The 27,671-nt window shown below is 40.9% G+C and overlaps 1 protein-coding gene across 3 annotated transcripts in view; it reads left to right on the forward strand.

Annotated features, from left to right (window-relative positions):
* The first annotated feature begins 3,334 nt into the window (after nucleotides 1-3,334).
* Nucleotides 3,335-27,671, forward strand: part of LOC124149506 (rhophilin-2-B-like) — a 56,316-nt gene continuing 31,979 nt past the window's right edge. The window contains exon 1 of one of the 3 annotated variants that reach the window (XM_046521322.2): nucleotides 3,335-3,462. In XM_046521322.2, the coding sequence (XP_046377278.1) occupies nucleotides 3,394-3,462 (69 nt within the window). In that variant the 5' untranslated portion in view covers nucleotides 3,335-3,393. Of the gene's footprint in view, nucleotides 3,463-9,496; nucleotides 9,701-26,626; nucleotides 27,215-27,671 lie in introns of those variants that run through there. The other 2 variants (XM_046521404.2, XM_046521242.2) reach the window with 2 other exon arrangements.

The following is a 27,671-nucleotide window of genomic DNA, read 5'->3' on the forward strand; positions in this document are numbered from 1 at the left end:
CCGTGGAAGTACATAGGGTAACCTCTGTCCTGTTAAAACATCTTGAGACTTGACAACTTGTTTTTGTCATGTGACTGCGTGTACTTGTCAGGTCACGTGGTGGGTCAGGGCGATCGATATGAGGGTCAGGCCAGGGGGGGGGGGGGGGGGGGGGGGGTTCAGTGGGTACAGCGAGTGGGGCTAACTCGGTATCAGCTGGTGTCGGAGGTAACCACAAAGTGGTGCAGGTCGTTGACGTTTAATAGGAATTAGAACCCATTATACGTAGATCCTGTAAGGTCTAAGGGACATAACCCTGTATGTCGAATCGCTGCGCTGTAGATCACTGTATTGGCAGTGTTTTCTGAGAGAGAGTTTTCGAAAATATGTGGTTAACTTAGCGGATTTTTTTCCGATGTGTCTCAGACCGTATATATTTAAAAAAATTATTAAATTGTGCAATTAACCTTGTAAACCTTCCAACAATTTATGTGTCTTTTAGTAAATAGTCTTAAACCATGCGTCCGTATGGTAAACCCTCCTTGGGACATTTCATAATCATTCTCAAGATGTTCTGTATAATATAAAATAAGTATCATTCGTTACCCAAAGTGAAGATCCGAGTTAGAATCGGTCTTCAGCAACCCATGCGTGTCGTAAGAGACTAGTAACAGGATCATGTGGTCAGGCTCGCTGACTTGGTTGATGCATGTCATCGTATCCCAATTGCGTACATCGATGTTTATGATGTCAATCACTGGATTCGATCATTTGCAGACCTGCCGTCATATAGCTGGTTTATTGCTGAGTACGTCAATAAACAACAAACAAACAAACAAACAAACAAACCATGCGTTGACTGATACATGGGGTTCCTCTACAGGGGTCCTACGGGATACAACAGCCACTTAAATTCAAGTGCCATCTTGAAAAACCCTTGATTTTTTTGGCATTGACCAACCCATACATTTCACAAACACACAAAAACTTAAGCTTTGAAATAGTTACCCAACGTGTCTTATATTTAAGAGTGAGTGAGTGAGTGAGTATGGTTTTACGCCGCTTTTAGCAATATTCCAGCAATATCATGGCGGGGGACACCAGAAATGGGTTTCACACATTGTACCCATGTCGGGAATCGAATCCGGGTCTTCGGCGTGACGAGCGAACGCTTTAACCACTAGGCTACCCGACCGCCCCGTATCTTTAAGAGAGATACATGACACAGCGAGCCCATCATGCATCGATTTTAGTATTTAAATACACTCAAAACAACTGAGGTTTGTTTTTGAAAAACGACAGCCATAAACGTTTTTAGATTAGATTTTGATTGAGGTTTGTTTATTCATAGGAAAGGCAATATCTTTCTGAGATCGTTATTGAGTGTTGCTTTCATATATTGAACATTGAATCTGACATTCTGAATAGCTCAGTCGTGTTTATTGATTTTGTATACAAACAGTATCCGTCGTAATTCATATTTGTATCAATTAATCTATATCACATCTCAGATTCTAAGAATATGCGTAACATTTTGAGCTGTGAAACTCAATTTACACCACTTATGCATTACAGTGTGGGCAATATCGTGTATTTCTCTCGCGCAGGCTGTTACTGTCTGACAGGTACGTCCGCGTTATATACAACGAGTGACGGAAATACACCCCTCTGATTCACAGTCCCCTGGGGTCTAATGAGAAGTCCATGTGGGTAAATGTTGACACTGCTGGTAATGGCTATAAAAGACTCACGCGGTTTTCTGTGCAGTGTTAAAGGGAGTCTACGAGGAGAGTGTCAGATTTGTATTTTAATCCTCAGCTACAAATAATTCGTTCATTTACTTTGGTGGACTCGTGGATAAATGGAGAGATGGGTTTGTGAGTGAGTTATATTTTACGCCGCTTGTAGTAATATTCCAGCAACATCACGATGGCCAGTAGCCACACCAGAGCTGGGTTCCACATATTGCACTAAGGTGGGGAATCGAACCCGGGCCTTGAAGGCGACGATCGAACGCTTCACCAACTGCAGGCTACAGCACCGTCTCTGACAGGAGGACAAAATACGTACAGACCACTAAAACATCCCTGTTGTTGTAGTACATATTACATTTATGTACAGTGATATATGTCGAGGTGAATGTTTTTCTCACTATTAATGCATAATATTCGTACACAGCGACATTTTGCTACCAGGGACTTGACGCGTTGTTTCAGTTCGCGTGAACTGTTACACGGATTGAAAGTACGCTTCATACAGTGAGATATCTTCAAGGGAGGTTACTCTGTGTGCACTAATGCAACATTTGCCAGGTATTTATGATCCCGGTAATGAACAAAGTGAGTGAGTGAGTTTGGTTTAACGCCGCTTTTAACAGTATTCCAGTTATATCACGGCGTGTCAGCTTAATGTGGGAGGAAAGCTTGAAGTGATGCAGGTCTCAGACGTTTACCACTTCGGTGAAACCCACAAGCACGGGTATGGTGCTGACAAACCTAGTAACATAATCGGGGCGAACCGGGATTCGAACCCACAATCATAGGTTTCTGGCGTGCCCAAGGGACGCAACTATGCACAGCGAATCGCGGCGCCTTAGACGACTGGACCACCCGTGCCCCCGGTAATGAACAAAGAAAAGAATAGGCTATACTGTCTGCATATAGATCGTTCCTTGCAAGACAATATTAATCACAGCAACAAGTGCCAGTTTTTAACCGTCTTCAGGCTCTACCACTAGAACACGGAGGCGGTATAATATATAAATAATGAGGTTATAATATATTTTCATGTGGTTATCAACTTATTCCAAGATATCATTACAATAAGACCAATATCTTATGGATAACAGTGAGTGAGTTGGGTTTTATTCCAGTTATATCACGGCGTAATATGGGAAGAAATCCCTACGTGTTACGGGCCTCGAGCGTTTATCACGAGCACGAGCATAATGCTGACAAACCTTAAAACGTAATCGGGGCGACCCTGATTCGAACCATCGTTTATAGGTTCCTGGCCCATGGGACGCAACTCTGCACAGTGAATGCGGTGCCTTAGACAACTGAGCCACCCGTTCTCCCTTATAAACAAAAAGGGGCGGTCGGGTAGCCTAGTGGTTAAAGCGTTCGCTCGTCACGCCAAAGACCCGGGTTCGATTCCCGACATGGGCACAATATGTGAAGCCCATTTCCGGTGTCCCCCGCCGTGATAGCTGGAATATTGCTAAAAGCGGCGTAAAACCATACTCACTCACTCACTTATAAAGAGAAACTATTTGCAGGACAAATGAAGTGTTGGAATATCTTGACTCAAACATACAAACATCTCATACTGTTGTATCTAAGCCGCTGTGCTATGCCCCCGACCTACATGATCAAAGAGAGCACTTTTCGCCATCTTTGAAATACTCTTTCCTGCATGAACTGGGCAGCGAATGGTGTACTAGAAATGTACTGGGGTGTACTGGGATACACCACTGACAACGAGGTAAATTGCATATATTTTCATATGTATATATCCGAGGATAGATACAGTCCTATTGTATAGTGTACTACATATTTTAGATATTCAGTTAGTCTGGTTTTTGTAGGGCCCGGTGTCCGAGTGGCGCTGTGAAGAGTTGCGGCTTCTATAGTTGTCAGGATCACCTAGTCGGGGGATCGAAACCTTGAACCTTGATCTGGCAGCACCATATCCGTCCTCCTGCATCGTTACAGAGAAAAAAAACTATATACGGTCCGTTTTCTCCAACATCAACTAAATACTGCCTACCTGCGTTATACACAACTATCACACTGTGCCATATACTTCATTGCTTTACGACCCGTGAAAACCTGGGTTGGTCTTCAGCAACCCATGCTTGCCTTAAAGGGCAACAATGCTTGTCGTAAGAGGCGACTAAGCGGATCGGGTGGTCAGGCTAGCTGACTTGGTTGATGCATGTCATCGAACCCAATTGCGTGGATCGATGCTCATGGTGTTAATCACTGGATTCTCTGCATGATGTCAATCACTGGATTGTCTGGTCCAGACTCGATTATTTACAGACCTCCGTCATATACCTGGAATATTGCTGAGTGCGGCGTTAAACAACAAACAAACAAATCATTGCTTTACAGGCAATGATAAAATATCAATGTGTGTATTTGTTAGCATTTTAGGAGATATAACATCTTAAGAACCGGTGTAAATAGTTTACAGCGCACTGATCCCTGCATACCACACATAGAGGGCCTGACTCAGGTAGGGCGGGAACAAAGGTGTGCTGCCCTCGCTGATCTAAGAAGAATGCATGTGACTCAGACATTTCTACCTGTGATTATTATGTCTCAATTTACGTGTCTAGATTACATATCGTTAAACGAGGAAATGTTGATTTAAAAGATAGATAAGTATGCTTGGTGGCGTGGCTTAAGATAACCTTCCTTATAAGGATTAAATTGACCCACGGTCGTGAAATAAGGGCACTTTGTGTGAAAGTCCCCGCTCTATACCTAACATATACAGTGATATGCACAAGACACATGCATACGTACAGCTGGACCCGCGTGGAGCCATTGGTGACATGCATGTACAGATAACACACACGTACCCATGTCTTCACATATGTGTTCACATATCCTTCCATCCATCCACCCTTCCACCCATCCATCCTTCCATCCATCCACCCTTCCTTCCATCATCCACCCTTCCTTTCATCATCCACCCTTCCATTCATCCACCCTTCCACCCATCCTTCCTTCCATTCATCCACCCTTCCACCCATCCGTCCTTCCATTCATCCACCCTTCCACCCATCCTTCCTTCCATCATCCACCCTTCCACCCATCCACCCTTCCATCCATCCATCCATCCTTCCATCATCCACCCTTCCTTTCATCATCCACCCTTCCACCCTTCCATTCATCCACCCTTCCACCCATCCTTCCTTCCATTCATCCACCCTTCCTTCCATCATCCACCCTTCCACCCATCCATCCTTCCATTCATCCACCCTTCCACCCATCCTTCCTTCCATTCATCCACCCTTCCTTCCATCATCCACCCTTCCACCCATCCACCCTTCCATCCATCCATCCATCCTTCCATCATCCACCCTTCCATTCATCCATCCACCCTTCCATTCATCCATCCACCCTTCCACCCATCCATCCTTCCATCATCCATCCATCCTTCCAACAATCCATCCACCCTTCCATCATCCACCCTTCCACCCATCCATCCTTCCATTCATCCACCCTTCCTTCCATCATCCACCCTTCCTTCCATCATCCATCCATCCTTCCAACCATCCATCCGTTTATCCACCCTTACACCCATCCTTCCATTCACCAACCCTTCCATTCATCCACCCACCCTTCCATCCGCCCATCCATCCTTCCATTCAACCGCCCATTCGTCCGCCCATCCACCCATCTATCCATCCATCCTTCCATCCATCCACCCTTCCTTCTATCCACCCATCATCTACCCTTCCACACATCTTTCCATCCATCCATCCTTCCACCCACCTTTCCGACCATCCATCCATCCACCCTTCCATCCACCCATCATCTACCCTTCCACACATCTTTCCATCCATCCATCCTTCCACCCACCTTTCCGACCATCCACCCTTCCACCCACCTTTCCGACCATCCATCCTTCCACCCTTCCATCCACCCATCATCTACCCTTCCACACATCTTTCCATCCATCCATCCTTCCACCCACCTTTCCGACCATCCACCCTTCCACCCACCTTTCCGACCATCCATCCATCCACCCTTCAATCCGTCCATCCACCCACCCTTCCATCATCCACCCATTATTCACCCACCCTTCCTTCCATCCATCCACCCACCTTTCCACCCATCCATCCATCCATTCACTCACCCATCCATCCGCCCATCCATCCACCCACCCAACCACCTTTCCACCCATCTATCCATCCATCCAAACTTCCATCCAACTATCATCCACCCATCTTTCCATCCATCCATCCACCCACCCACCCACCTTTCCATTCATCCGTCCATCATCCATCCATCCATCCATCATCCACACTTCCATCCACCCATTCATCCATCCTTTCATCCATCATCCACCCATCTTTCCATCATCCATCCATCCATCCACCCACCTTTCCATCCATCCACCCATCCTTCCATCCCTCCCTCCACCCTTCCATCCATCATCCACCCTTCCATGCACCCATCCATCCGTCCTTCCATCCATCATCCACCCATCTTTCCATCCATCCCTCCATCCATCCATCCACCCACCCACCCACCTTTCCATTCATCCGTCCATCCCTCCACCCTTCCATCCATCATCCACCCTTCCATCCACCCATCCATCCATCCTTCCATCCATCATCCACCCATCTTTCCATCCATCCATCCATCCACCCAATCCACCTTTCCATCCACCCACCCACCTTTCCATTCATCCGTCCATCCATCCACCCTTCCATCCATCATCCACCCTTCCATCCACCCATCCTTTCATCCATCATCCACCCATCTTTCCATCATCCATCCACCCACCCACCTTTCCATCCATCCACCCATCCTTCCATCCATCCCTCCACCCTTCCATCCATCATCCACCCTTCCATCCACCCATCCATCCATCATCTATCCAATCCTCCGTCTATCTATGAAGCCACCCCTCCATCTGCCTAATAATACACCGTGCATGCATAGAGGTCAATGTACAGGCACAACGCGAGTTCATATGCAGCTTGAAGTATAACTGTATAATGTTAACATGGCATATAGAGTCAGCTATATGACAGGAGCTATATGCACGACCCGTTCCCCACCACACACACGTAAGTGCAGGCTTCATTTTCAGGAATATGATGATGAGTAATGCATAAAGAAAAGAAAAAGTTGGAAAAACGTATATCTTGCTTTTTTCCAATATATGCACAGCTGATGGACCCGATCAATAATGCCTGTATCCCACACGCGGCAGGAAATTGTGACGCACAACATAGTAAATATTGTGTTCTACGTCAATCACGCTCTTTAACGCTGTCTGTAACAAAGTTACAACAATGTTGTGAAAAAGGAATTAAAATGTGGAAACATTTTTTACAATGCTTTTTTCGTACTCACAACATCCTGTCGATTTGTCGCCTCTTCTCTAGTTATTTAATTTGCGACTTGTCTGTGTATTTTTTTTGTTTCAGTGACTTAGGTCATTGTCCTAGCCAAACAGGAATCAACAGGAAAAAGCAAAGTTTGTTTTGGAGTTTCTGTCTTACGAAATAAAAACAACTTCGACGTTTACTCGACACACTACTGATAGCTTATACGAGCTCAAGTCGAAAGTAATGTAAGAATTAACAGGAAAACATTCCTAGGTGAAAAAATCAGGTTGCGGTTTTAACTTCGGCGTGGTTGTAAGCCGTAGTTAAACACACACTATTTAGCGTGGACCGACGTGTTACGGGGAATAAACTGGTCCACTGCCCTTGGTGCGCGCGCTCGTTCAGAGCGAGGAGTATCAAGGGATCGGAACCAGTCTACAGAGGAAATAAACAACTGGGCGAGGTTTATCCCTACATTCCAACCTATTAAACTGTAGTTTTTTATGTCGTAAGTGAAACATAAATTCATGAATTTGGTTTCCGGAAAATTCTGTTCATTTATAAAAGGTTACTAACTCGTATAGAGAAAAATATAAACAGTTTTAAAAAAAATACGATCACATACAAATGTTTACGGCTAAAGAAACGTATTTAACCAAGGACACCAATGTTAGTAAAACCCACGCGGTAAGCTGTGAAAAATCGTTAAAGTACTTTAGGCCTGTGATTACGTCAGTGTTGCTTGGTATTAATGATGACTACTGACTAATATTAGGTGACCTTATCAGAACAGTATACGACTGTCAGTACAGGTATGTTTGAACATGTATTTATGATAATTCCAGCACATGTATCTCAGGCAATGATGTCCACGGTGGTGTTTAAGATATAAGGATTATCTGTTGGCAAATATACCTCCTAGTTCGAAGCCCGCAGCTGGGTGTTAAAGTAAATAGTTGCACTATTGTGTTCCGCCGAGGAGGTGAATCAATTGACCTAATCACACCTATATGTCTATTTATCTTTGCGCCAAATTAAACACAATATAGGACAAAAAGAGTGTAAAAAGATTTACATTTTAAGTCATGGGAATACAAAAAGGTTTATAGGTTAAAAAACACCTGGGATATTTTTGTTTTTTCATTAATAATTAAAAACTTCTGAAATATTCATTGCACGTCCCTATAGCCAAATAAGTTAATTCCAACTCACGCAACGAAATCTTATATGTCTCAACGGCCCGATCGAACATAAAATGGTCTAATTAATAATGCATGGTCACAACAGTAAATATATTTTAATTCAGCTCAGGCTCCAAGTGGGATTAATTTCAGACGACACATTGTCTGTGTATAAATATCGGAATTCGCAGAATTCGAATGGAACTCGTTTTTTGATTGATTGTGTTTGAGACAGGTTTCCGTACACATGTTCTCAATGTTTAATCAGTGTATACCAACACAATGGTGTTGCGTTGCTCGTACAGATGATTTTTCAATGATGTACAGAAACCAAGAGCATTTTTGTTACACCATGTGAAGAGTACATACTTCGAAACAAGTATAACGAGCATAGTTATTTCACACCCTAGTTTACGAAAACAGGTCCCCGTCATTCATTGTTGATTTCACCTCATATCCGTGCATATCTTCCGTCTATCCCCGGCGATGAACGTTGTTATCAATGAAAACACGACCCCGGGCAAAGAGGACCTAGCGAAATGTACGAGCACCTATTTCAAGTATGTGGGGATATTGTGACAAGTTTGAAGGCCGCTATTCAACAAGCTCTCGGAGTGCCGATGACATAGCTTCCGCGTTTGTCATTCAACAATATTGGGATAAGTTAGTCTTAACTTTTATGCTTATGTCATTGGGGCGTGAATTTATCAACACTCAATTCTCGTAAAACTCGTTTTATGAAGTAAAGTTAACTGACTTTGTTGGTAACGCGCAGATAGAAAATCTCAGTCCAATTTGATGTCCTTATACACATAAACAATTATGTCTATTTCACACGCCAGAGGTATATAATGAATTCATGTTTCTGTCATGCCTATCACACATTTCCTAAGATGAATTCAGTGTGAGATCCTTTAACACCACTTTATGAGATATTTACTACATATAATAAGCCATTTTATTCAGCATGGATGTAAACATCTTGTTAAAACTACTAAAGCATCGTACACAGTTTTTGTGTGGTACATGTTTTATGCAGTACGACAATGGTGCGTTGAGATATCGGAATACACAAACCTACGCGCAATACATTCCCAAGATACAACACACCCCGCTATGTTTTCCTTGTTAGCCAGTCTCATGCATGTGTATTATTAAAATAATACCTGTGCATCGTACGATTGCGTGTTTTATAAAGGAGAATTGTAATCTAAAGCGGACACCTGTTACAATAACGTCACGAAGCGAGCCGGTGCGTGACGTCACACAGGTCAGAGGTCAGATCAAGACGAAGCAGACATTTTACGCAGCCATGTATATTTAGTGTGGAGAGGAACGGTGTTGAAAATGGTGTAGAATTCGTGTGTTTTTCGACAGTGACAGTTATCTCAATAGCTACAGGATGAGTTTACCACACAAGAGTGTTCTACATGTGATGAACAACTATGAAAGACACAATAGAAAGGTCAGTGTTTTGAAAATTCTCTCCTTCTCGCAGGATGAAGACTGTCAAACGTTCATATCAAGTGATAGTATGCCCTGGCCTCTCGGGGTTGGATGGTGGTGAAGAGGTGTGCGTATTTTGATGCTCACCCCCACATCTCTTGTGTATGTGCTATTATGGTGACAGTTTGCTTGCCTATGTTATTGGTGTATTGTTATTGTTAGATCTAGGTCAATATTCCATCAACGAATTTTAGTGTTTATGAAATACGCATTGTTCCGTTTGAAAACATTTTGAATGATGCATTTCTTGAGCTCGTGTGTTGAATTTGCTTCTCAGACGACCCATAAGATTAATGTGTGTTGTGTTAATAAGAAATGATCCTCGATAATTTAGACTATTCTGGTTTTGTTTAGCCAATGTGTAACATTGTGTTATTACTTCGGGGGGGGGGGGGGGGGGGGGGCACATGAACTTGTTATTGGTCAGTAAATAAGATATGTACTCCCTATAAGTAATCAAAGAAATTAGAAGGTACATATTTTATTACTGACCAATAGGTTCCTGTGATGCAGGGATACTAGGGGATTAGCTTGATAAACCAACCCCAAGTGATATCTTCTATGTTTCCCCCTTAGAAAGCCTATCTCTTCCTTAGGCCTAATTCTTATCTGTACGGGCGATAGAAACTAAAAGTTTAGCCCACTAGTATTTATAATGATAACTGTTTTTCATATAGCAAATTTCTACTAGTCCTTATGATAATGTGATAACTTAACTATTAGGCAGTTTGGCAAGGACTGTGGGACTAGTGTCAATTTCTAACACAGTGTATGCATAAATTAATGGCCTTTAAATGCATATTTCTATGATAATGACAGTGAATTGTGTAAAAAATATCAGTGTTAAGATTAAGGGGGAGTGAGTGGGGGCATTGATGTTTTTTGTCATAGTATTTATGTCAGGGACCGCTTAAACATGCCAGATCTTTAAATAACGCATCGTATCCCAGTAGTGAGAAGAAACCAGTGACATTTCTTCCTAATATTGACACAGATTATGTACCCCATTAGTTAACTACCTGCTTTCTGTCCTTGATCAAAGAGGTAAAAGTGAGAAAATATAAAATGTGTATGCAAAGTAATTCATATTAAGTTGGAAGAATCATATGAAAGCAAAGGCGTGTCTAAATATACACAGGAATGTCGTCTGCTGATAGCAACCCACTGAACCGGAACAATTGCCCAATTATGTTGAAAATAAGGACATGTTATACAATGGTACGCGGTCATGATAGGGTGTGATATTTGAGATCAGTGGGTGAACAAGTGCATGTGTTTGTGTTGAGATAGTCGTTAAAACTTGATGATCTGTGTTTAACTTACACAAGAGGAACAGTCTTGACATGAATCATAATTTCAGTATTACTGCTGCAGCAATTGTAGGACATGACAGGTGTATAACATCCAAGCGGGATGTCGCTGTCTAGGAAATAGAGTTAACTGATTTTGATACAAGAAGGGACAACTTTGCATGTCAGTTAAGTCAGGGTATGAAACTTGAAATAAAGTTTCTTTCACCAATATCTGTCATGTTTATAGATTATAAATTTATAACCATTACATTATTTTGTGTTGTGTTAATAAGAAATGATCCCCGTTAATTAAAACTATTCTGGTTTCGTTTTGCCTATTTGTTACATTGTGTCATGATGTGTTTTTACTTCATGGGAGGGGGGAGGGGTCACATAGGGTAGGTGGTAGAAGCAGGCCATAGGAACTTGTTATTGGTCAGTAAATAAAATATGTACCCCCTATATGTAAGCAGAGAATCAGGAGGTACATGTTTTATTCACTGACCAAGAATGAGTTCCTGTGATGGGATACCAGCAATGTTAGAAATTGGCACTAGTCCTATAGTCCTTGCCAAACTGCTCAATGGTAAAGGTATCATAAGGACTAGTAAAAATTTGCCCTTTTTAAGGGTTTTGCTATATGTTATCATTATAAGGACTAGTGGACGAAAACTGCTAGTTTCTAACCCTGACTAGGGGATTGGCTTGTTAAACAAACCTCAAGTGATGTCACCTTTGTGCCCCTTCATGTTGAGAGATTATAATTTTAAAACCATTGAGCAGAATTAAGTTGTGACAAATTTGTACACATGTAACCTACCTTCATGTTATTTCCAATCAGAGAGTGACATGAACTCTTATGACTGTCAAGCTGACACGCCATGATAAAACTAGAATACTGTTAAAAAGGTGTTAAACCTAACTCACTCACTCACTCTTATGACTATCACTCAGTCTATCAATGAACACGTCTGTGGAAAGGGTGTACCTGGAACCTTTCGTATGTAAAGTGGGGACTTGGATGGCCCAGTCGTCTAAGGCGCTGCGATTTGCTGTGCACAGTTGCGTCCCTTGGGCATGCCAGAAACCTATGATTGTGGGTTCGAATCCCGGTTCACCCCAATTATGTTTCTAGGTTTGTCAGCACCATACCCGTGCTCATGGGTTTCACCGAAGTGGTAAACATCTAAGACCTGCATCCCTTCGGGCTTTCCTCCCACATTAAGCTGACATGCCGCGATATAACTGGAATACTGTTAAAAGCGGCGTTAAACCCAACTCACTCACCCACTCACTCACTCACATGTAAAGTCATTGAGTTGTCAGTCTTTCAATGTAAATATTGCAGGACATTATTTTCCAATCTGGAAATGTTGCTTGTGCATTGATTATATTTAGACTCTTAATCGCGTACTAAGTATTCACCTGATTATGTGGTAACCCTGAAATGTTTAAAAAAAATAAAGAAGTTGTTATCCACAATGTTTCTTGTCTTGATCATGTTCGGTGTGTAACATATTAAACACGTTGAAGTCTTCAGGCTGCTAACATGGTCTGTCCGCAATGCATGATTGTAATTATTGTAGGCATCAAATTACTGTTAATGCATCAGTTCTTAACAAGCCATCATGGTCAAACATTATTTTAAAAATTTAAAGGAGAAAAAACCCTCCCCACCGACCCATATCTGTTAGGTCTGTAAAAGGTATTCTTTTTCAGCTAATAGTAATGGTTGCCTGATGTACATAAACGACTAACACTCTTTCACTCATTTGCACTGAATGTTCACTTACATTGACTTTAGCATGTTTAATGCTGAAGAGGAGTGTTATACAACTCTGGAGTTGCAAGCTCTTTGAAATACCCCCAAGAGTTCTCTCAGAGCAATTTTCATGCATGGGTGGTCAGCTGACCGCGCGACATGGCTATTGTTAGGGGCACCTGTCTACACCTGCAGGTTATTGTGTCCAGGGAGCGAGTGGGAGTCACCACGCATACCACCACTGACCTCTGTCTGTCACCGGAGGCGTGTTGGGTTACCTCAACAGGTAGCATTTAGCTACCTGGCAAAATCCGTGAAGATTCCTGTTAAGAATCTGGCGACTTAGTAGATTCGGTAGTAGGGTCAGTGACTTGGTTGGGTAGCCTATTGGTTAAAGTGTTCGCTCGTCACACCGAAGACCCGGGTTCGATTCCCGACATGGGTACAATGTGTGAAGCCCATTTCTGGTCTCCGCCCCCCGTGATAGTGATGGAATGTTGCTAAAAGGGGCGTAAAACTATACTCACTCACACACTTGGTTGATTGGATGTCACCGTATCCAAATTGTGTGGATTGAGGCTCATGATGTAAATCACTGGATTGTCTGGTCCAGATTTCAGTATTTCCAGACCGCCATCATATAGCTGGAAAATTGCTGAGAACAGTGTTGAGGAAACAAACAAGCAAAACTTGGCTACAGGGTTACATCGACTGGTAGTTCGTTACCTGTTGGCGTGAATCGGTGATGGCACCTATTACCATTAACTGTAAATAAATGCTTCAATAACACATCCATTATGATAGAGATACAGGTATTTTCATGTGAGGATTACCTGAGGGGATGTGATGCACAATGTGACAGCTAATTGACAGATGTTACATTGATATTTTTAGACTGTTACAAGTTGTATGATTTTGAATGGAGTGAGATAGTTGTAACATGCACAGTTGCCAGTAGTGATCCGTAGTGGTCTGACGTTCATGTAGCAATTTATTGCAGTAATGATTCATGTATTGAGATTTGAACCACAATCTGTTGCATGCATTCTTTCATTAGTAATTTAAGAACCTAAATAAATATAATCCGTAATTTTGACAACTACGTTATCATGCATATAGGAAATCGATCGTGAATAGTTTCTCTTACATAAGACTCAGTTCCTAATTTTGAGTTTCATCCTTTCAGTTTTGACTTGTCACTTACATAAACTTGGCCAACTGAATGAAATATGCATGATTTTGAAAAACGCAATCACTTCAAGCTTTTCTCCTTCCTTAAACTGACATGCTGTGATGTGCCTGGAATACTGTTCAAAACGGCATTAAACCCTACTCACTCACTCACCCAAATATATTGTGATATGTATTAAATAGTATTACAATTCATGGTTTACTGGTAATACCGTGCACCTCTTGTTGCCAGTATGGTCTCAGTTGATTAATGCTTGATGTTTTATTTCAAGTAAGTCATTGATTTCATAAAAAAAGTTGCATATAATGAAATCAAAATATCTTTTACATAAACATGATCAAGATGGTGTAGATTTTATTTAAACATGACAGTTCAAAATGCAGCGATCGATCCCATTGTCAGAGCTACAGATAAGCAGCGTATTTGTGTAAAATACCCCCACAAAATATTTAAAACCCAATTACTTCCAATTAACTTGCATACAGAAATGCATGCAGAAACTCAAATGTATATAAACAGCTCGTGTAAATACCCAATGAACCTTTTTCAGCATCCGTACAAAGGAGCTTATTTCCAAAACACAATTACGAGCTAATTTACTTTCCAAGTCAAGCCTGTATATTTAGAACCGTTATATACATCTAAAACATTATTTCATTTTTTTTAAATCTTAAAATGTTCACTCATTTTGGGAAAATCCAAAGAGTGATGAATAGATGATTGAAAAAATATTGGTTATTCAATGAAAAATGTAATAACCCAATTAAAATAGAAACATTTGATTTAAATCTCAATTGCTCAAAAGGTCTGGAGCTCTGCATTGTACAACATAGTGCAGTGCGATACTGTGACAATTTGTAAGTTAAGGCCCTCTGTTCATCCATGTATGTGGTATATGTATTCTCATGGCCGGATACAGAGAGGGGGGGGGGGGGGGGGGGGGGGTGTGTGTGTGTGTGTGCTTATTTCTGTATAAATTACCACCAAAGACAATAAATAGATCTTAATTGTGCACCCCCCTTTTCAAAAAAGCTGTATCCGCCCATGATTCTAATTGATAAAATAAGTAAAATTAAGATTTGAGCACTTAAAAATTTAATTTTAGGACTAGCGTGACTAGTTTGTACCAACATTATGACTATGTTAACATGGGGGCACCAGCTGTCTGAGGTGCTGTGATTCGCTGTGCAGAGTTGCATCCCTAAGGCACGGCTGAAACCTATGATTGTGAGTTCGAATCCTGGTTCGCCCCGATTACATTTCTAGGTTTGTCAGCACCATACCCATGCTTGTAGGTTTCACGAAAGTGGTAAACGTCTGAGACCTGCATTGCTTCGGGCTTTTCTCACACATTAATCTGACATGCTATGATATAACTGGAATACTGTTAAAAGTGGCATTAAACCCAACTGGCTCACTCACTTTCTTAACACACTATTGACTGACAGCATGGTCACCAAATTCAGATGTATCAATGATTTATTTTGCAGAATACAAACTTTCTGTTTAGCACTCTAGTAATATCTCCTGTTTTCTACTACATGTATTTCGACCTCCCCCTCCCCAGCATACGCCAGGTATTGCAGGTACATGGACGTGTGTGAGGGTATTGAACAGGTGACTCCCCCTCCCTAACATACACAAGGTATTGCAGGTAAGGGGATATGTGTGAGTTGTAGCCCCAGCATAATGAAGGTATCGGACAGGTAACACCCCTCCCCAACATACACCAGGTACTGCAGGTACGTGGCCCCGGGGTGTGTTGTGAGGGCTGACCCCAGCATAATGAGGGTATCAGACAAGAACTGTGCCAACAATACTGTAGTTGCCTTAAACTCCCAAATGAATGCTGAGCCCCTAACTGCCCAGAGCTAATTCTTTCATTCCAACCATATTTTCCCTTTCATGGAATAACACAGCCTCTTGAACTGTTAGCATGCTTGAGTATTTCAGTCATTGTTGCCTTGTTGATTGTATGTGATGAAGGATTACGCAGTAGATTTCACATGGACCTATTGCTAGTGATATTATATAAAAGAGTTTTTATCTTTTATCACCTGACATGTTTGTCTTTAGCTAAATCAACGTGAGACTGATTGTGGTCCCAAAAAAATAATTTCTGCTCATCATGCCTTCTGATTTGAAGATCATCATTAAAGTAACATGTTACCATGGTTACTGCAAGATGCAACAGTAGATGTCTGTATTTAAACCACACATGACTCATTGACTTTTTAACTTAATCTGCACTTTTTGAGGTTGTTTTGAGTCAGCACAAAGAAGAATGCTTGTTCAGTTTATGTGATTTGAATCTGCAGTATACAGGCTGTTTGGCTGATGAGTCGCGTGACACTTAAGGACCTGCATAAATCGCCCCTATTCAATCTGCCTGGAACTTGAATGTCAGTCTTCAGGGTCAAGGGTCATGGGGCTTCCAGAGCAATTGTGTCATGTATCAATATGTCAGAAAGAGTTGTCAGGAACCATGCATCAACATGATTCATCGTACTCTATTTTATACATGGTATTAAGACTATTTTGATGGAGCTGTTATTCCCTAGATAGCAAAATATACAGTTATATGTTTACCAGGCAGTAACAGGTGTTAGAAATCATTATTCAAATTTCAATATTTGTAACACCTATCATGCTTACAAGATTAAATATATTTAACCATCTTGCATTGGATGTGATGCAGAGAGATTGACCTTGGGGGTTGACCTTGGGAGTCACCTGTCACAATATCATGAGTTTCATCCCAATTATATTTCCTGACTTCATTCTGTGGGAGAGCAGCCTCTTCAGTAAATACCAAGCTCAACAAAGAGTGTTGTACACTGTTTATGCCACTTCTGCCAGAGTCAGGGGAGACTACTTCGCAACTATGTATCCTAGATTCATCTTTGTTCTGGCGACAGCACCAATTCCATTTTGCATATTGAGTTTGCTATTCCATGTATTATTAATAAAAGCTGAGCATGCTTCATCCATTTGCACCTTAGACATCTCAGACCAGATTTCAACTTATTATTCTCTCATATAAAAATGCTTTTTCCCAGAGCCTTTCCTAATGGAAAAAAATGGTAATCCACCTTATTTTAATTTCAAACCCTGTTGTGAGGTTGTAGTCTTGAACACAATTTTCCTCGCCACAATGGTAACCATGGTAACTAAAAAAAGGTAAATAAATGTCTCCCTATGTTAAACAAACAGCAGCATGAACAGATGCTTAGAGACAGCAGTGTTGACGGCAGGATTGTAATGTAACAGTATGCAATATTTGAACAGCTGTATCTTTACCATCTGTTTTATCTAGTTTCCACCATATGCACCTTACTAACTGACATGGGTGGTAGGGTAGCCTAGTGGGGAGAGTGTTTGCTTGTCAACCCGAAGGCCCAAGTTTGAACCCCCACATGGGTACAAAGTGTAAAAAGCATTTCTGGTGTTCCCTTCCATGATGTTACTGAACATTTGGTATCAGCAGCTTAGAACAATACACTCACTCACTCACTCACTCACTCACTCACTCACTCACTCACCCGCTCACTCACTCACTCACACACTCACTCTGTGGGAAACTGGACCAAACTGTTGGACTTTCTCAGACTTCATATCACAGAGGGTCTTTTTCCTTTCTTTCCCTTTCTTTTCTTCTTTTCCCCTCTTTCTGAAACCTCCATTCTTCAAAGTATGTCTCCCACAAAAGATTCCCAAACATTGTCCATGCTTGAACTTCGGTCCTCAGAACCTTCTTTGTGCTTTACAAAGTGATCAAAGCAAAGGAGAAATGTGAAGACTGAAGAATTTCATGCTTGGCACATTCCCATGTTTATCATCTACCTGGATGAGACACTTACAGCATTGAGTAGAATTCTAATGGACACGGAGCACTTAGGATGCTTCAGGCTGATGTGGCTGATTTGTGCTGTTTGCTAAGGAACTTCATATTGGAGAGTTAATATGTGTACTTGATTCTAGACACCAAGCCACCAACACCATTAGAACAATGGTTATGTAGCACCTGTAAGATCCTTGAGGATGAAGAGCATTACATCATGTATTGCTACAGAAATGATGAGAGAAAAGTGACAATAATATTTTTTTTCTTTGTAACATCTCTCTCTCTCTCTCTCTCTCTATCTCTCTCTCTCTCTCTCTCTCTTTCCCTCCCTGTCTCAATCTCCCTAGTCTCTCTATATATTTCTATATATCCCTCCTTTCTATATATATTAAATTGCATATTTTACATACGTTGCTGGTTTTGAAGTGACTTGCACTGACATGCTGTTGATGAATTGGAGTTGACGCTGTGAAATACCTGGAAAATAGTCTACATTTCTCTCAGCAGTGTCTTGTCAGCTGTGTCGGGCATCAGGACAGGCTGTCTGATGAAAAACAATGTCGTGATATGAGGGTAAACAGTGAATCAAACAAAAATTCCCCACACTCAAGCATGTTTATTTAACAACTTTTACAAATCATTGCATTTTTTCAAATTAAAAGTAATGTTGAACACATATTTTACCATATTTGAGTATGGTAAAAAGTGGCCAATTTGTACCCTGATTTGTTTACGGACCTCACGTGAGTTGCCCTCATTCTATTAGAATTTATTCTTGAACAAATTTGAGTTGCATTAGCCATCGTAAAAAGTTTGCCACTGGTTACTTGTGAAAGAACTCTGTCTTGGAGCAGGTCGGTTTGCGTTTACTCAATAAACACATTGGGTAAACAAGAGGGGTACAGCAGGGAGACACTCTGCCACCTTCTTTATTAATATGATGCTCTGAAAGAGCTTGACAGTGTTTTTAGAAATGAAGAATTTTCAGCAGTTTGATATGAAGAAATTCTAAGCATTCATTGCATTGTCATTCATTCATTTTTACTTGACATGAGGCACTGTCCTGGAATGTAACCGCTTGTCTGTTTCTAACTTTGGAAATGAGTGTGTCTGTTTGGTCATGAATTTTAAGTAAATGAAACATCATTTCATGGGTAGGATTGCCCCTCAGGTTTGTTTAGACAACATTGCTCCTGAGTTCAGACATTGTTTCAGATTAGACATGTATGAAGGAACCGTTTAAACGAAACACTTGTCTACTAAGTGTGCCTGAAAACCCCACAGAATCTTATTATTGCCTTCTGTATTGGACAGTAGTGGATGTGCTCATCTGAATATTTTGAAAATATTAAAAATATATCATATATTTGTCATGGTTATAAATAACTAAAACTTCAAAATCATTTAACAGATGTTTTGCAATGTTATGTTAATTCTTAAAAGGCCAAGGTAGGGTAAGGAAACTTTTTGGAACATGAGACATAATTGATTTAAGAAGTGAGGTAAACCTCTACAAGATTTATCACAATTATCAGATGTGGACACATGAATGAGAATTACACTAAACGTTTTTTTGTACTATTGCATGTTTGGGATTTATGATGACATTAAAAGCACAGGTAAGGCGAGAATGTGTCAATATTAAAGGCTGATTTTAGAGGTTTTCGCGAAGTGTCTTTCTGATATTTGAACATAAGCAAGTCTTTGACCCATGCTGAATTTCTTAGGAGACAAAATGTATGGTAAAACTTCTTCTTGGGTCAAGAAGGACTCATTCCTCGATTTTCTCCTGAAGTTCGATAAATTAGCATTTGTCACTCAGTTTAGCCATTATGTAATTGATCATGCTAGAATTCCAAACATGTATGAGGTAGATAGAAGAAAAGGCAAGATGTCAGCCATTTGAACATGTCCGAAAATGTTCATACCAATATTTCAAAACGTTCCAGGTCTTTATGATATGACATTTACAGGGTCTCCATCCTTTCCCTCCAAGTATTGTTTGTTGGCAACTTCCCAAAAGCTCAGACAGGACCTCACAAATATATCTCTTCAAGGAAATATATTCAGCTATAAACCTCTGTTCCAAATTGCCAAGTAATGCACAACTGCAATAAAACAGACCTAGAAAGGTGGATGAACATAACTTGTCAAATATGCAGCCTTTGAACTCCGGATCCAGTTCTGCAGTTGATCAATTTATGGCCATCTTTATGGGAATAAATATGACTGAGATTGTGATAAGAATAAACTACCGGTATGTTCCATCAGTCCATTTATGATTATAACATTGCTGGAGGGTGGTCACTTTGACATGTGTGATATCATTCATACCAGGTACATACTTCATCTTGGTCTTTGATAGGGACAATATTGTCTATATCACCTGACCCATGGAGATTCTGGGTCAGGCCCAGACTGATTATTTACAGGTCTATATATCCTGTGGGGATTTGGACTAAGAATATAGGTCCTCGGCTACCTATGCTTGTCGTAGGAGGCAAGTAATTTGATCGGCTGGTCAGGCTCGCTGACTTGGTTGATTGCATGTCATGATATCCAACCCGTGTAGATAGATGCTAAAATGATGTCAATCTCTGGTGCAGACTGAATTATTTACAGACTTCCGTCATATAACTGGAATATTGCTGAGTGTGGCGTTATACAACTAATTGTAGTATAAAACATCTACTTTTATACTCTGAGGCCTAAAATTCAATGTAGTGGTCGCGAAAAAACTTCAAGATTCATATGGCTACTAATGAATGAAAATCAAACAGGTTTTAACAAGGCAAGATACCAAAACATTGTTGAACAGTGATGATAAGGTCTCATATTTTTTTCACATTTCACTTACAAAGTCGGATGAAATAATAAAAAATATTTATTCATTTTAAGGAGGGAATATGCTCCGATGCCTATTCTAGGTTTTCATGATCTGTGACTTGTGTCAACCTGAGATGTAATCTTTGTCAAATTAGGGTAATCACACACAGTTAGATTAATACACATCAGAACTATTTCGTGTACAGAGTAACAAAGTGTTTTTGTTATCACTCGACTCAAACTTGTTAGGGGGCGGTCGGGTAGCCTAGTGGTTAAAGCGTTTGCTTGTCATGCCGAAGATCCAGGTTTTATTCCCAACATGGGTACAATGTGTGAAGCCCATTTCTGGTGTCCCCTGCCGTGATATTGCTTTAATATTGCTACAAAGAGTGTAAAATCTCACTCACTCACTCAAACTTGCTAGGCCTGCCAAATTTGCCCGAGCTGAGCCCCACTTTAATTAAGGACCTTTTCAAAATGATAGCATAACTTCAGTACTGTTCTCAGCTTGACAGCGGAGTCTGTCAGGGACATGGGCACACAGTTCAATCCCGATTGATTCACTTACCCTAGCCTATATCCAACATGGCATTTAAATGTCAGGATGGGGATGAATGTTTTTTCACTCTCTGTTTGCTCAACTCATTACCAGGCAGTGCGGGACTGGTCTCGCCAGCAGGATGGCAGGAAGTGGGACTTAACACGCACTTCTGTAGACGACCAACAAGAGTCGGACAAATTAACTTCTGGCTACTACGGGAAAAGTAATACTGGGGATTTTCAAGTCTTTTCAAGGCGTTTGGAAGTGATACACATAAGGAAGAGAATTTATGGACGTCAACTTCTTTATTATGAGGAACACAATCTTTCCGAGTATATACTTACTACTTCATCATGTGAATGAAGGAGTAAGTATATACTCCGAAACGTGATCCTCATAATAAAGAAGTTGACATCCATAAATTGTCTTCCTTTTGGGGATTTTCAGTTGAAAAAATCAGGCAGAACGGCTTTAATCTGTTAGGAATTAATATTGAATTGGAAATTGATATCATATTTGAAATTGTTTGAAAGAAGTTTTGGGTGACCTGCCATTTTAGATGTGTCCATATGGAGGCCTGTGCCTGTTCATGATGATGTCCCTAATAGAAATAATAACAAGGCCATTTGTATATTGCGCTGTATTTCCACACCACACAGGAGCATGCTCACAGCATGACAGTATTATTATCTCACTGGGGGCACGGGTGGCCCAGTCGTCCAAGGCGCCGCGATTCGCTGTGCAGAGTTGCATCCCTTGGGCACGCCAGAAACCTATGATTGTGGGTTCGAATCCCGGTTTGCCCCAATTATGTTTCTAGGTTTGTCAGCACCATACCCGTGCTCGTGGGTTTCACTGAAGTGGTAAACGTCTGAGACCTGCATCACTTCGGGCTTTCCTCCCACATCAAGCTGACATGCCGTGGTATAACTGGAATACTGTTAAAAGCGGCGTAGAACCCAACTCACTCACTCACTCACTCACTCACTATTGTCTCACTCGATTTTCATTCTCAGCTTCCTGGGTAGTATACATCCCAAGCGGCCTGAGGCGCTATTAGGTGGGGACAACTTTTTAAAAATCCTCATCACAATAACATTACATTGAAAAGTTCATGTTAGTTCAGACCTAGTCCTGCACCATGACTGGAATATATTTATTTTATTGATTTTTTTTTTATCTAGAAACGTATACAAAAGCAAGTCTAGCCAGTTTTAGCTAGCTCTATTCCACATGATATAAGCACAGGGAAAATTATTTCGAGTCGAGAAGGGTATTGTATAATGTAAGATTTCATAGACTATGTTAGTCTAGTCAGACCATATGTTTTAAGATAGGTATGCACTTATTGCTCATTTTCTCTTTTTGTCATTTCAAGGAAATTCCAACGGAAATTCAGATACCACAAACTGAATGTATCATGTATATGTTAGGAATGTCAGTATCAGAACTAGTTGAGAACTAGTAAGCAGGTGAGCGTGAGAGGCAGTCGGAATGACAGCAACTGTATCTTAGTGCAAAGGAATTAGAGAAAGGCAGATGGCAGATAGCGTAGCTTCTGTCCTAGATTGTCGGGTGTGTGGGATATATGTGGGGACGGTGTATTGTATACAGCCAGAGGGATCTATTGTTGTCAGTGTGTTTAAGTTCTTGGCAAGGAGGTGACAAGATGGAGTGGTATTTGCCTTGGGGAACCGCTTAGATCCAGGCCCTATCACCTGGAGACAAAACCCACCCCCTCGATCCAGTGTAGCGCTGTTAGCCTGGGGGGAGCTTCCTATATTCAGGCCCTATCACCTGGAAACTAAACCTCTCTATCAGACTTATAACACAGCACATTCCTACCTCGAGGTGCTAGGGAGTCACCTTGCTGCCTGTAGATATACCATTCTCCAGAAGTTTGTAAAATGGTACAAGACTCTTGTATTGTATGAAGACAAATGTATTTTTGTTCAGTGTTGTGTTTAATGTATAGTGTTTAATGGGAGACAGGGTACCTTTTTTAGGTGTGTGTATACATTTTACATGTTCTGTTGTAATACACATCTCAAAAGGACCTGTGAAGATACGGGATAGAATAGATTTTCAGCACCCCATGCTAGCCGTAAAAGGTGTCTATGCTTGTCGTAAGAGGTGACTGACTTGGTTGATGCATGTTATCGTATCTGAATTGCAAGAATCGATACTCATGATGGATTGTCTGGTCCATACTCAATTATCTACAAACTGCCTTCATATAGTTGGAATATTGCTGAGTTGGGCATTAAACAACAAACAAACAAACTACTCAAAAGTAGCGAAGGAAGACCTGACAACATGACAGTTTAACTATGGTAATATGAAAGAATCGGGTATTGTTTAACTTCTGTTGACTGGTATATATCTTCAAGCACCTGCTGAACATGTCCAGGACCTAAGTTTGTTTGCTTGTTGTTTAACGCCGCGCTCAGCAATATTCCAGCTTTATGACGGCCGTCTGTAATTAATCGAGTCTGGACCAGACATTCCAGTGATTGACTTCATGAGCATCGATACACGCAATTGGGATACGATAACATGCATCAACCATGTCAGAGCCTGACCACCTGATCCTGTTAGTCGCCTCTTACGGCAAGCATGGGTTGCTGAAGACCTACTCTACCCCGGATCTTCACGGGTCAGGACCTAAGTGCTCTAACAAGCTAAGCTCATGACGAGGAGTGTGACATACTGAAAGAGATGTAGCATCTTCCTGAGGCAAGGGCATTAACTGACTATAATAGTCCTGTTCCCACCCTTGCCGAAGTAGGCTGGAATTCCGGAGTTACATTTTGGCTGGACTAACGAGTCTATGCATAGTCCAATCAAGATCGCTTAACAAAGTAGACATCCTACTCGTAAACAACATGGATTTCTACATGCAGATTTCGACTGCAGGAATTGCAAAGCATGTGAACTGCCAACTGGGCGTCGACAGATATTTTGCAAATCTTTTCATGTTGATCATCCATGTGCTCAAATGATCTGATGCACTTTGAGGGGTAAAACCTGTTTAATTACAATATACATATTGATTATCGATCAGATTGTTTTGACTGGGCGCCTTCATTTGAAGCAAATGCAAGTGATGTAAAGGATGGAATCTGATTGGTCAGTAGGAGGGACATAGAAGGGACATAACTCGTAATAGCCACTTGCGGGACCTCGATCAAGGCTGGAAATTCCAGCCTAGTTCGGCATGGTCGGAATTGGACTTTTGTAGTCTGTTCATGCCCTTGCCTCAGGAAGATGGAGTTGTAGAAGTGCAGATCAAGCTTTATCCCTGTTGGCATTCTGAGTTAGAGCTGATCCCAAACAACCCATGCTTTGATGGATCGGTGGTCAGATTCAGTGACTTGATTGTATGTTATTGTAACCCAATGGCATTTTATCATTTTATCAATGCTCATAATATCAATCACTATATTGTCTGGTCTGAACTATTTTCAGTCTGACATATATTGCTGAGTGCAATTCTAATCATTGTTAATCAACAAACAAACAAAAGTCTCAAATGTGTTTATTTCCTGTTTATCTTTGTAAACTATGTTTATAATGAACACGCTTAAAACAAACTGATGGATATAGCATGCTGTTTTTTGGTCCTGGGCATTTGCTGTGTATGTCCTTTATAAATGCTTATAACGAACTATGGTTATAACATGTATAACAAACTAAAATTAGTGGCCCCTTTGAGTTCGTTATACATGTTACTGTATCGCGAAATTAAAGTTCAAAAGCTGATGTAGGTGAGACCAGTGTGAGACTACAAGTACATGTACTTCAGTGGACTTGTGGCCGATTCCTTGCCTCATGTTGATGTTTAACATACCTTCTTCTCCAAGTGTACTTGATGTCCAGTTATTTGCCAGTGTTAAATCATTAATCTTACTGGAAGCTCCATGTTTGAAACCATGCTGAATACATTTACTTGAACCACAATTCAATCCTACATATTTACTCCTTAAATAGTGTTGTTATTTACCTTGATTAATGCTTTCTGAGGTGTGTGCAATATTACTGGTACATGTATATTGTATGTATACTGAACCGAAACAGTTAGGGATCATGAATATATTTGGTGATATATTTTTGTAGTGAGACTGATGACACAAGTTCAGATGCAATATCCCCCCAAATATGTTTGGTTCAGTATGCATACAATATACCAGTAATATTGCATTTGATTTACCGGTAGTAGTTCAGTGGCTAACAAAAAATATCAATTCATACAAAATGTTATTTTTGAAAGCAGTTGCCATTCCTTTGGCAATGCCAACATTTTACCACTCACACAAAACAAATACTTGTCTCTACATGATATGTGCTGATCTATGTGTACAGTAACTAAATGGTTGATGCATGTGATCGTATAACAATTGCGTGGATCGATGCTTATATCAGTCACTGGATTGTCTTGTCCAGACTTGATTATTTACAGACCGCCGTCATATAGGTGTAATATTACCGAGTGCGTCATTAAACAACAGACAATCAATGAATCAATATATACAGTCTTCCGTTGAACTTGACAAGTACTGTTCAGGGTTTGAAGAGCACAGTCAATAGGATAAATGATGCAGCATTGCAATAGACATAAAATGCAAGTGATTCAATGAGATATGATTGGCTTAGCAAGCAATATTATTTGCATTTGTTTCCATAAGCCAAAAATTAACTAGCTTCGGAGAGAAGCTGTCTATTGTTGGTAATCGAGGGGTCATCTCAACATGGCAGTTCGCAAAAATATCTCGTCGCAGTATTTTCTTTGGTGTGATATTCGCAATATTTTAACGGCGCAGAAATAAAGCTGTTTACAATAATTGTATAATACTACTACTGTTTCCTGATTGGCTTATGATAGAGTGGGTGGCACTTGGGTTGCATCATCATTGCTTTGAACAATTTCATTGATTTCGTACTGTTGTCTACATTGTTTGTGTGTTGATTAAAAAGCAGTCTGTTAAGTGACTGCTTATGTGTATATTTTTAAGAATTAATTATATAATCTTTTACATTTATACATAAATACTACAAATATTGAAGTCAGTTCTTAATTATTTGAAAACAAAGAGATTGGAAAAACATCTTCTATTAAACGATTAAGCTCTATGCATATTTAAAAAACAAAACATTTGCAATCTTGTTGTCCTGCTTGTACAGGGTTAGAAATAAATTTATTTTTCACTAGTCTACAGAAATTATATGCTACAAAGATGCCATCTACCTAATACCTGGTGGTCCACAAGGAAACGTGACTGGTCCTTCCTGAATCTTTCTGGACTCAGATTTAATTTCGAACACTGTATTCTAATAACATTATCAGTTGCTTACATCAGCTCGTGCAGAGGGCCTTGTTTACATATACCAGCTAACTTCCGTCTACCTTCCTTCGACCCCTGTACTAGGACCCTAAATCTTCAGCCGGCAGAGTATTGGCAAATTGTGAGCACTTGAAAGCTTAAATGTTATTCCGTTACGTGGGAGGACCTTCAGATAGTTTGCTGAAGTGATTTCTGTCTACAGAACGGCTCATATACCGGGAAGGAGTGTTTCGGCAGGGTGGCTACTTCTGATGGATGATATCTAGGTGTCAGAACTGACGTACCCGACACACGGAACGGTTAACGCTGCATAGTTCCGTCTCCATGGTTCTAGTTTGTGATAGCTTAGTCGGGGATCTACCCTGGGTTTTGTTGTCCTGCTGACTCGAGGATCAACGTGTCATGTGGACCTTTGGTATTGTTTCCTACCTGGAACTGTTGTGAGACGAGTGTGTGCGAGTCAGGCCATTGTGGAAGTGCTTCCTGGTCGTCGTAGTTCCTGCTAGACCTGGTTGGTGATGGTCGAATGCGTGTGAAGTCCTTGTCTGCATCGAGTGTCTGGTACTCTGGAGCAGGTCATGGAGGAGCTGATCCCCTATAATGTTTGTGATACGTTCATGGAGTGTGAAGGGAACACCATACATGAACCCTATGACAGATCAAGACGGTTTATGGTAAGGCAAGCATGAGTCTTCCCCAGTTACCAGCAGCGATGCACAATATGATGCAACAAGACTTTCCAATAGACTAAGGATAATTTTCCTGTCTACTACTATGAATTGTGTAGTACTACTATGTATGTAGTACTACTGACTCTCAAGACTGCCTCTGTGGTCTGGTGGAAGAGCGTACGCCAGGAGAGCGGAAGGTCCGGGGTTTGATCCCCGTCTGCGTCATACCAAAATATGTTAAGACATGGTACTTGTTGTTACCCTGTCTGTCTGTTACAAGGACTGGTCGGCTTGGAGTTGGTATACTGTGTCTGAGCAGGGTATTCATGTTAAAACTGCGGCATCAATAGCACTATAAATCGACATCAGTCCAGACTAGTACATCTTAGCAGCCACACACACACGCACGCGCGCGCACATGTGCATGCACGCCGCTATGTAAGTGCAATAATCTTGGACG

This window comes from Haliotis rufescens, unplaced genomic scaffold, assembly GCF_023055435.1.
Source record: "Haliotis rufescens isolate VD_foot unplaced genomic scaffold, xgHalRufe1.0.p SCAF_17, whole genome shotgun sequence".
Lineage (NCBI taxonomy): Eukaryota > Metazoa > Mollusca > Gastropoda > Lepetellida > Haliotidae > Haliotis > Haliotis rufescens.